This window comes from Miniopterus natalensis, chromosome 7 (genome assembly GCF_054644295.1).
Source record: "Miniopterus natalensis isolate mMinNat1 chromosome 7, mMinNat1.hap1, whole genome shotgun sequence".
Classification (NCBI taxonomy): domain Eukaryota; kingdom Metazoa; phylum Chordata; class Mammalia; order Chiroptera; family Miniopteridae; genus Miniopterus; species Miniopterus natalensis.
Genome location: NC_142087.1, coordinates 20544091 through 20556436, shown reverse-complemented (window position 1 = coordinate 20556436; position 12346 = coordinate 20544091). Strand labels below are relative to the sequence as shown.

The window sequence follows — 12346 nt, the reverse complement described above, 5'->3', positions numbered from 1 at the left end:
CACGGCCAAAAGCACGCTATTCTCAGTAGTGTAAAGGTATCCGAGGGGCACAGTCTAATTTAATACACGGCTCTACGCTCTATTCTAGGAAAAACCACAGTACAGAATCTCACACATTCAACAAAGAACAAGGCAAATACACAAAGGCACAACACTGCACATCCTATAGACCCCTTTTCCTTATCTTAGTCTATTTCAAGTAATATTAATATTATTAAATGATAATATCACTGTAGTAGTTTCAATGATGCGAGACGGACAGTGTTACACACTACCCCACAACTGCAAAAGTGTCGTTGTACAGATATAAAAATGTGATTACAGTAAATGGCCCAATACAAACATATTGTAAAATGACTAGAGTCACTAAGATAATGAAATGCAGCTACCAAAACAGTTTTGTGTAAGTCAAGATTATTCGACCTTCGTCTGTCTCTGGACTAAATGTAATACAATGTTCTGTAATAATCACGACTGGGTTTGGTTATGATGCTATTGTTAGTTTGCGCTTCTGCAGTTTTAGACAGTCTGTAATTTTGTTTATAAAAATGCAGCATTCGATTTTCACCATTCTTGCTTCCTTATGATTAATGCCTTTCTTTCAAAGTGCAAAAGTAGAATGATTTACAAAAGATATCTCTTTCAGTGGAAGCTGAGTTTTATTAAGTGTCTAATTAACACCCCAAATCCTTCAGATCAAAATACTATCATCTCCAAAGAGGATGGGATTGTCCCCCTTGTGTCTCGCTTGGTGTGTTTTTTTAATCAAAACTCTTTCCTAATGTTTGAACTAAGCCTTCATTTTGATTACAACTTAATTGTGATCCTTAGTTATTGCTTAAAGTTAAATAAAGTCATTTCCATAAAAATATTAAATTCTTGAAATAATTTTTTAGGACACAACTGGTTTTTGTGTTTTAAAATGTTTTGCTAAGCTACAATCAGACAGGTTTATTTTAAAGTAAAGCTGTGAGCATCTTGCTCAGGGCTTGAACTTAAATGTTCTTTGTGTTACTCTCTAAACTATATTTTCCTCTATATAATTATCTTCTTATATAAGACCTTTCAATGTTTTTGATCAGCTTTACCTTGATCTAATTTGTTTTTCTCATGCCACCTAACATAAGACCTTAACAAAAGACACAGTTAAATGAATTAAATGTACATAGTAAATATATAATGAAATATTTTTTATGTTAGAATAAAATTGAAATCTCTCAGACTTAAAATTTATGGAAGATGCTAATACATGTCCATATTTCTGTCCTATACATTTCTGTATATTCTGATTATTGAAACAAGCTTAAAATCCAGTTTTGATCCTGCAATATATATATCAAATTCACATTCTACATTCTAAATCTATTCAACTTGCATCAACAGCTCCATCAACTGATTCTTAGAATATCAATATGATTTATCTACAAAATCTAGATGTTTGATCATTTCTGTCTCTATCCACTTGTCCCTAAATTTGGTTTTAAGTCTTGTGGAGGAGTTTTGGGTCACTGTCACACACTGACACTTGACTGTGTGTGTGTGTGTATGTGTGTGTGGTGTATGTGTCTGTATTTATATGGCTGAGTGTGTACATATATACATGAAGCTAATATATATCATTTATATATGGGTCTGTGTATCCTTCAGATAAATATTCAATCTTTATCTCTATATTAAAAATAAATGAACCATAAAATAATGTCAGAAAGCAAACAAACCACTGGGACCTGTTTAGTCTGATTGAATCTCTGCTCAACATACATCAGCTCAGCTATTTTTATTCAACTGAGCAGATTCTTGGTTATTTATTCATTTCTGGCCAATGACCAATGGATACCCAGACTTTGAGTGCAAACAGTCGACTTGAATAGCCCCTTGCCTGGAAGTGTGTGGTCAACTTGCTCACACAGCCAAGTGTACGAGCCATGTTGCCAAGTCTGGGAATGGCTACACTGGGCAAGAATGCGATCAAATAATTTTTTTTCAGGAAAGAAAACCAGCTTATTTGAATCCCTGTGGTATCTGATAAAGCCATGTCAGCAACAAATACACTGAGACCTCTATGATAAATAAATTAGCAGAATGCAAGCCACCAGTGCTCGCGAAGCAAAGGACGGAACAATTGAAAAATGCACATTAAATCGAGGATATGGTAGCTGAGTGGCAGGTAGGAAATAAATGTTCAAAGCTGGTTGTTCAATAGTGTTAAATAATGATATGCATTTCTCAAACTATTTCTATTACTTTTAAAATACTTTACACCAGAGCTTCAAATAAAAAACAGCTTGATTTTCTTCAAAGAAGACACAGTCCTTCATTAAATGGTCCATGGAGCCTGGAAGTTGCCTGCTTTGAATTTACTATTGGAAAGAAAACAAAAATCCCACATACATGCACTCTCCACTGTAGACCTGCAGTTATTTCCACATCGCACAGGGGCCTGGGCATGGGGATGTCTGCATGGATCCTTCTGGAACTCTCCTTTTGCTGTGGATTTTTGGCTAAGGGATGTTTCTCAGGAAGATGCTCTGGGCAGTGATCTTTGTAATAAGAGAGAGTCCGATGGAGCTTGAGAGGCCATGCATGTGCTGGAGGCCTGGCAGGAACAATCACAGAGGAGTATCGAACTCTTTTCCTGGGTGATCTCCTTCCAGCTCCTCACTGGAGGGAGGCCTGTGGTTCAGTTTTCCAGGGTCTGAGGCCAGGGAGGAAGGGGCAGAACTGTGATTGCTGTCCTCACTGATCTTCCCTTTCATGGCTTCCTGTACGAACTCCAGAATCTCCAGGGGCAGTCTTTTGAACTTGTCTTGGTACTCTTGCTCCAGTTCCACCTGCAGCTGGGAGACACCAAGAAGGGAGAATGATTTTACATCACTTAGGCTTCTATCACCACCCATGTAGAAACTTCTTGAAAGATATGTGCAAAGATGGGGGAGGAATATATTAATCCTAATATCACCCACAGGTTAACTATAGAAAAGATGTAGAACAGAGTTTAGCTGGACATGCCATTTTTCCATAGCTGAAAGTCAAGTTCAGGTCATGTGTGGCAGAACAGAGCTACCTGCTGGGATGTAAATATATGTATACATACGTACACACACATAGAAAGAGAGAAAGAGAGAGAGACGGAGCTTTTGAAAAAGTTTACAGAAGTAATAAGCACTGATCTGAACTTCTTAAATATAGGAGGTGGGAGCTATGATCGCCGGGAGTGCCAAGGGCCACGGTCAGCCACGAATCTAGCCGGGGAGAGCGAAGGAGACCCGAGTGGACAGAGAACCAAGGCGTGGGCTGTGTGAGCTGTGGCCTCGCCCAGGGGCTGGGAAGCAAAGCTCATAAAGGGGAGCTGGACGCATTATTACACACTGAACTTACTCATGTAACCAACTTTAACTTCTATTTTGATTTCTTTTATCTCCTCTTTATTTTGAGTTCCTTTTCCATTCTAATTTCTATTTGCCTCTTAAACTGTTTTAGCTACCTTGTAAACTGTCTTTTAATTTATCTGTTTAATGCTCTGCAGAAATGTCAGGCTTTTACAAGGCACACAACATTTTCTTTAAATGCGGTCCTACATGGTGGCCCTAATCATGAAACAAGCAAAGCCAGAGTCTTCAGAGAAGTGGGATGAAGGGCAAGGCCAGAGGTGGGTGCCGCTCAGCACAGCAAAGCCTAATCAAAACCTAGAATGGTCAACAAAATTCTCTTTGCTTATTGAATGGTAAGTAGGGGAGCATAATCTTAGAAATGGCATGTAAGAGTAAGTGCTTTTTATCTTAGGAGCACTGAGGCAGCTTTTCTTAAGGTGTGTCCTTAAAATCTTTAAACAATTTATTTCCCTGTTTCTCAAACTTTAAGGTGCGTGCAGATCACCTGCGATCTTAATTTTTGATTCTGCGTCAGGAAATCTGGGTGGGGCCCAGATCCTGCACTTCTCAGGGTTCCTGGGTGATGCCAACACTGCTGGTTCACACCAGACACTCGGATTTGCTTTGTGTCTAAGATCCCGGCTTTACTTTTTGTCTTGATCGTGGCTGCATGTCCTTCATCTGCAGCTTCAGTGCAATCTCTGGTGCTTGCCCCGAGCCCTTGACCCCTGACCTCTGAACCCTAGAGTGAAGACAGTGCTCAGGGCATCTGTCCCTTGGTGTCCTGATTGCCTCTCTCCACCCCATTCGGGATGGTGCCTGCAGCTTGAGAACATCCTCTACTTCAACTCCTTTGTTCTCTTGCTTCTATGCCAGAGAAATTTTGCCAAAGCTTAGTATTTAATACAGATCTGTAATCCTTTATCTGCAATTCCAAAATCCCCAAAGTTCTAAAATTCAGAAGTTTTTTGTAAATTTGTGGCTCATTGACATGAACTAATATGAGGCCACTTATGATCCTTAATTACCCTCCTTTATGTGAATATCCATGCGCAGTACTGTAGACGTGATCTGTTTGATTATGAGGGTGACTCAGGACTCCCTGGGACACTGTGCCTGCGGTATATGTACCATATGACCTTTCTAAAATCAGGAAATTTATGTATTCTGAAAAATAACAGACCCTAAGAGTCTCAGATAATGGACTATAGATCTATTTCAATAAATTTTTTTCACATCAAAAATGACATAAAAATAAGTTGACTGGAGTATTTAAAGTCACCTGTTTTTCCCAAGTAAAACATGTGGAGCATTAGTGAACATGTTGCACTAGAATCTGAATTCTAATAACCAAGGAGGAAACATGCCATGAGAAGGGTATCCCCGAGGCCCTGAGAGTCACATGGCTGAGACACCTTCGTACAGAGCCCCACCCTCAGTGTCAGGGCAGGGGAAGCCCGGCTCCAAACGCAGGAAGCAGAGAAACAGAACCAACAGCACATATGAACTGACTGGATAAAGCTTACCTACATTATGGAGTGTAATCTACTTTACTCAAAGTTTACTGATTTAAATGTTAATCTCATGCAAAAAGTGTATACCTTTGCAAAAACACCTAGAATAATGTTTGATCAAATATCTGGGTACTGTGGCCCAGCCAAGCTGACATATAAAATTAAACATCACAATAAGCTAGCAAACACTTGGACTACTTGATTAATTACTAGTCTACGGAATATATTTTACAAAATGCTTCCTTGTGCTAGAAATAATTATAGTTCAGTGATGTCACATCCAACAAAAGCATTGTGGTTATTTCCTTTTCAAAGACGTCAGAAACAGGCTTTTATTACTGAAAGCAAGAACTTGCTGTCTAAAACTAAATTGTTGGCCTTTTTTTTTTTTACTTGCTAAATTTTATTTTTATTTTCAATTACAGTTGACATTCAATATAATTTTATATTAGTTTCAGGTGTACAGCATAGTGGTTAGATGATTATATAATTTACAAAGTGATCCCCTTCTGATAATTCTAGTACACACCTGGCACCATACACAGTTATTACAATATTATTGACTATATTCCCTATGCTGTGCTTTACATCCCTGTGATTATTGTGTAACTACCAATTTGGTATTTCTTAATCCCTTCTCCTTTTTCACCCAGCCTTCCCACCCTCCTCCCATCTGGCAACCACCAGTTTGTTCTCTGTATCTATCAGTCTGTTTCTGTTTTGTTTGTTCGTTTATTTTGTTCTTTATTTCCACACATAAGTGAAATAGTATGGTATTTATCTTTCTCTGTCTGACTTATTTACTTAGTTAAAACCACAGTAAAATATCACCTCACACCTGTCAGAATTGCTATCATCAATAAATCAACAAATAACAAGTACTGGAGAGATTGGTGCAGCCACTATGGAAAACAGTGTGGAGGTCCTTCAAAAAAATGAAAAATAGAAGTGAAATAGCAATTTCACGTCTGAGTATGTGTCTGGAAGAACCCCCAAAACACTAATTCAAAAGAATATATGCACCCCTATGTTCACTGTAGCATTATTTTCAGTAGCCAAGATAGGGAAGCAGCCCAAGTGCCCATCAATAGACCACTGAATAAAGAAGATGTGGTACAGACATGCAAGGGAACATTACTTGGCCATAAAATGAATGAAACTTTAACATGTGACACAACATGGATGGACCTAGAGTGCATTGTGCTAAGTGAAATAAGCCATTGGCTTCTGAACACAACCTCCAGGCCCTCTTCTCTCCCAGGAGGTCTGAATGTGGGACTTAAAGTTCCAACCCTCTAACCACATGGCTGGGCACCCTGGCAACCAGCCCCACACCAGACCTTGTGCTTTCCAATAATCACCTCATTAACATAACAAAAGACGCCTTGATCTTGATCACCACTTCTAAAATTCAAAGGGTTTTAGGATCTCTGTGCCAGGAACTTGGACAAAGACCAATATATATTCCTTATTGTAAATAACAGTATCACAATAATAATTTTAATAATTATTTTAAATAATTTTTAATAACTGACCTAGTTGTGGCTTAATTAGAACTTCAGTGGACTCTTTCTTTTATCATGGGTTAGCAGTATGTTTTTTGTATTCTAAACAATTTTAATAAATTAAAATATTTTAATGTATTAACTAAATTAATGTAGTAAATGCCATATATTTCACTCTTTTAAAAATTCATTCATTTATTAATGAGTTATGCATATATGCATACAAGTTCTTTGATTTATCTCTCCTCACCCACTCCCCCATCCCTGCCTTCCCTCTGAGATCCCTCAGTCTGTTCCATGCTTCTGTCTCTTGATCTCTTTTGTTCATCAGTTTATTTTGTCCTGCTTTACTTCTTAAGACACTTGAAAAAAATGTCAGAGGCAGAATAATATCCCAAGTACAAAAATCTTTGACAGTATAGTCAGGTCGAGCTGAACACAGTTGAATCTGAGTGTATTGCTTTTCCTTCTTGTCTAACAGAGTTTACAGTCATGATGAGTGGGAACATCTTTTAAAAAAGTTAACTAAGAAACTTAGAAATTGAGTCTGGTTAGTCAAGTTGAAGAACTCAGCCTATAATAAAACAAAACTGTGGCAATGCTCTTATTAATTAATAACAGTATAATAGAATGAGAAACCTGAACCAGCCACCATGACTGGCAGTTTCCAAATTCACACTACCCCAGTTAATGGGCACCCGGTGTAAATAAATCAAAGCAAACATTGCTCAAAAATTGATAAGACTCATGGAGAACCAGCAGAGGCACCACAAATTCAGACTGTTTGGATTCTCTATAACCCAAGACAGGAGTGAACCCTGCAGATAAACAATTCCCACTGAACATGAACTTGAAGTTCAAAATTACAAACCACTCAAGTAAGAAGCAGCATTTACTCAGCCTTGTAATTCAAGGTTGCCAATGGCAACTGAAATATAAAGAAAATGGTGATCAGTGTATTTCTAGTGCAAAATAAAAAAAAATACTCCAGACATAAAGAGAAATAATTTGGATAGTGCTGCCATTGTGGAAAAATACAGTTAATTTACAATGGATATACATTCCTGATGCTTTTAATCAAGTGCTAGATTATGGCACATGCCTATAATTTTGGCAGACTTTTCCTAAATAAATATATTTGCTTGATAATAATATTAATAATTTTCATTTTTTAAACAAATACCAACTAGCCTGTTGCAAGGGCTAGGAATGCAATCACAAATTAAACTGCTGCCATAGATTTACATGAGTGGATAATTCCTTGAGGGATAGATAAGATTCTCTACACAGGGTGCTTGCAGTTTACCAATGACCTTGGCAGCTTATTTAACCCCTTGGAATTTAAATCGCCTCATATATAAAATGAGGGTAACGGTACCAGTTTCCACAGGTTGTTGTTAAAAGGTTTAAATGAGATCATGCATATTAAGTAATTAGCATACTGCCCTTGCTTATTAATTAACTTTTATAACTTTCTTTCTAAGGGGGGGGGGGGAGAATTTGCAGCTGAAAACGCCTGGAACCCTGTCTACCAAATGGGCTTTCCAATTACAACAATTACGTCATTTGATCCATTATTTGGTCAATGCAACTCAATTGTGGTACTTGTTAGATCTCTCTTTTTGGGCTACATTCTGGATTGTTGGTGACTTTGAAGTATTTATCAACAAATACTATCTTTGAACACCCTAATTGGTGTAAGGCCCTGTGTTTGATGCTGTGGAGAATGAAGAACTTAGAATCCTTCCAGGGTGACAAGCAATGTGCTTTTAAAATTCCATTTCAAGTCCAAAGCCAAATGCATTCTGACACAGCTCTTATGTGTAGACTTCTCTTTACATCCATATACTCCAGGAAACTACCTATAGAGGAAGTTTGCTTTCAATACAACAAAGCACATAGATTCCTGTAACTTTTTCCTTAGCTCCATCCCTATTCCTTCTTCGCTGTTCTTTCCCTAACACATCTCTCTTGAAATGCTGCAATTTCCTCACTTAATGCATAATTTATACCTACTCCAATTCTTAAAATGTATTTCAAAATTTCTTTTGTAATTATCTTATAGGTGTTTAGAGATTAGTGTAGAAACCTTTTAAAGGGACATTGATGATTATGAGTTAATCCCTCCAAGAGTTAGTAGTACTGGAAAGAGATTTTAGAAATTATATAGTCAAACTTTTTCCTTTTACTTAGTATAAACCTGTGGCTGAAAGAAGTGGCTTTCTCAAGGATACAGCTCATTAGTAGCAAAACTGGGACAAGAACCTATTTCATTCTCCCCTGCAACAGATTGACTGAATTAATGGCCCCGATACTTCACCTCTCTCTATATCTACAGCCTTTGCCTTATGACTTTAAGTTCCTCTTACTAAAGAGGTAGAATCTATCTTTCTACCTCTTGAATATGAGGTGGTCATGTGACTCACTCTGAACAATAGAATGTTAGCACATATGGCCCAAGCAAAGGCTTGAAAAGGTACTTGTACACTGTAGCTTTCACTCCTGTCATTCTTCCATGCTCATGGGAACATGCCTGGATAGACTAGTCTGGTAAAAGACAAGGCACATGGAACAAAGTTGAGTCACACAATCATCCCGGTCACACAGTCCAAATCATCCAAGATCAACCTGCAGCTGGCTGGCACCCAGAGATGTAAGCAAGTCCAGCTGAGATTCGTAGAGTCATCAACCTGACCTGACCACTTAACTATAGATATATGAACAAGCCCGGCTAAGATCAGCTACACTCAACCCAGATCAGCCGAACCCAGCAAACTGGTGAACTAAATAAATATTTATTATTTATTGTATGCCAGTGAAGTTTGTGTTTGCTTTGCAGTGTTCTTGTAGCATTTCCCCCCAATGACTCCCATAATTTCTCTCAAAAGTGTGCATGAAATTCTGTAGCCTTGATATGGAATGAGCTATTTGCTGAATCCCAGGAGCCAAACTCTTTATGCCTTACATACATAGCCATTTAGCATTTAAAAGTGAATTACACTACAATGTAAGGAAATTAATTATGCTACTTGGTAATCCACTTCACCCCAGCTAATGTGTGTGTTCTGGGTCTTCTGTTAAGGCCTAGGAGTTTTTATTTTTAGTTAGGTACTTTCTGTAGGAAGACTCAGCTGGGGCCTATCATAGCTGGGAATAAAAGTGATTGTGAATAGGGGAAATAATTTTGATTTTACCAAAATGATTAATCATAGTTCAGAGACACCTCATCAAACTGAAAGTTACTATTCTACTTGAAATACCAAAAGATGGTCAAAATTTTGAAGACCTATGTTTTGGGCTAAGGAAGCTAAGACTTTTTTTTATAACTGTGAGTGAATTATTAGCCATCAGTACATTATTAACCACCATTCTTTAAGGAAACAAAAGCCTACCACTCAAGTGGTCTAGTGAGGGATCAAGATCTGACCACCATACTCTTGCCTCCTAAGCCAAGGCCCCACCCCCACCATTCCAGGACAACCTGTCACTCTATAAAAATAAGGTTGGCAAGGATCTCAGTAATCCAATATTCTTCTCTGTGTTGAGAGAAGCGTAACAACTCCAGTGTATTTTTCTTGCCTGCCTAGGATTTCAAAGTTGCTTTCACAAAGTAAGGAGGAGAGGTTCCATGGCAGAGGGTCTTACTCACACCAGGCCCCCTTTAACAATGGAGTACAGGCTCATGAAAACAATGAGGCTCAGCCAGCTGCAATTAGTGTGGTCTATTTCTCAGCCTTCATTGTGCTTTTTCTACTTACTTCTGTCATGCTTGGAAGACAACGGTTTTTCACCACCCCCTACATACTTCTTCAGCTTAGGATCTGTTTATTTGGTCAGCTGGCTGGCTTCCTGTTTGCCATTAAGTGCAGTGTAATTTAATCAGATCATTTCTGTAAAGAGTCAGATACTATAAGAATGAATAAGTAAATGGAAAATTGGAAAAAGGAAAATATCCTAGTTTAAAAGAGAAAAGAAAAATCTCTTGGGCTAGAACCAATCTAGTAAATATTGCTACAAAATTGCAGGGAAATAAAAAACCATAAAAATAATGATGGTAATATAATGATGGTAATAATTATAGTTTACTGTGTATTTACACTGTGGCAGGCAATGTTCTTAGGACTTTTCATGTATTAACCAATTTCACACATGTACATTAATTTCAGAATCTCTAAATGAAAACATCTATGGGGCCCAAGAAACAACATAAATCTGTGAATCAGGTTTGGTATAAGGCAACAGAGAAAAATACTGAGAGCTGTGGCCAACTGGAATTGTATTTCTTGTTTATAACACTCAAATTGGAAAATGTTAAACAAATACCAAGAGTCAAATAAAAGGCTCAGTTTAGTGTGCAAGTGGCCAGTTTATGGCTCCTGATTTACCTGCACTGTAAGAAGCAAGGGCATGAGAGCAGAGGGTGATTTATGTCCACTGGGGAGAGGCTAAGACAGACAACACCAGAAGAATCCCATTCTCTCAGCCACATAAACCATAAACAAATCAATAAAAAGCCTCAAGTCAATTGAAATAAAAGGTCATTCAAAAGTTAATTATTTTTAGATAAAGTGTGTATTTCTTTTCAGTCAAGTGGAATGCCACCAGCAGGGAAGAATTGAACTTACATTATAAATTTAATTTCTATGAGTCATATTAGAAGGAAATGTCTATAGTGCAGATGGTGCCTGCACCCATCTCAGGTAAATGGGAGTCCCCGTGAAACATCCTCCCTGGAAAGTCTTGGCTTTCCATAGAGGGCCTGGCCTTGTGTGGGTCTACTTTCAAATTAGCGTCTCTTCATCCATACATAGCTTTGTCCTAATGCCTTTTAAGACTTCCCAAGCATTCGTAATTACCCAACTTGAGCTCAAGCAGAAACGGCTCTTTCTTGACTTAAAGCCTGTGAATTGCATTTAAAAAACAAGAGACAGGCTGTCAAATGTCCTAGAATGAACTCAGCCATGTCCCTGGAGAACGCCCTTCTCCTGATCACCTAAAATTAGTTTTGGTTTTTCTTTCTCTTTTTATAAATGTACACTTCAGGAGTGGTTAGTTATACTAGGATTTTATCAAGATAACTGATTTTGATGCTTAGGGAGAGAGGATTTCCTAATTATATAGTTGCTCCTTCTAAATACTATGTTTAGTCTTCTGCTTAAATTGCTGTGGTTTTAGGTTGGCCATTTACAACTTGATCTGAGTGGCAAGTAGAAATTTGTCCTCTTGGCCAAAAGGGTGTTTTGAGAGTGTGATTGTCCTGCCTGAATTCTCCACCCAAGGTGAAGTTGGAAACTGTGGTGGAGTTGCTCAGAGAGAGCAAACTGACACAGGGCCAGGTAGAAAGGTAAATGAATGACTGGGACCAGACGGAACTGTGCTGACTGCAGAGGGCATTCCTCTGTTACTAAGAGCAGCCGCCCAGTCCTGCCAACTAGATTGCTGCCACATGTATGCCCAAGGCTGCCACATGTTCTGATTTTTCAAGAAAAATTAGCAATCTGGATTCTCATGTTAAATCTTCTGGTTTGTCAGTAATGTCATCTACATTAGAAGCTAAAAATAAAAAGACCAGGCCCTGGCTGGTGTGATTCAGTTGGTTGGAGCGTTGTCCCGTGCATGGACGTTTGTGGGTCTGATACCCTGTCAGGGCACATATATAGGTTTTGGATTCGAATCCTGGTGGGTGAGTTTACCAGAGGCAACTGATAGCTGTTTCTCTCTTCTCTCTCTCTCTCTTACTTTCTCTCTCTAAAATCAGAAAAACATATCTTCAGGCAAGGATATAAATAAATCAACCAACCAACCAACCAGGCAGTCAATTTGCAATTTCTGGGATATCTCAGCAATGTGTTCCTTGGGTTTGCTTTGGACTTGATAGGTAACTACCCAAAAGCCTGCCATGGCCTTGACACTCAGGGACTGGACTGCATCCTCTGCTGCATGAATGGAGACATTG

At 38.4% G+C, this 12346-nt stretch overlaps 1 protein-coding gene across 1 annotated transcript in view; it reads right to left on the bottom strand.

Annotated features, from left to right (window-relative positions):
* Nucleotides 1-370: 370 nt before the first annotated feature.
* Nucleotides 371-12346, bottom strand: part of PLCB1 (phospholipase C beta 1) — a 531624-nt gene continuing 519648 nt past the window's right edge. Inside the window, exon 32 of the mRNA XM_016212033.2 lies at nt 371-2837. Within this exon, the coding sequence (XP_016067519.1) occupies nt 2610-2837 (228 nt within the window). The 3' untranslated portion in view covers nt 371-2609. The remainder of the gene's footprint in view (nt 2838-12346) is intronic.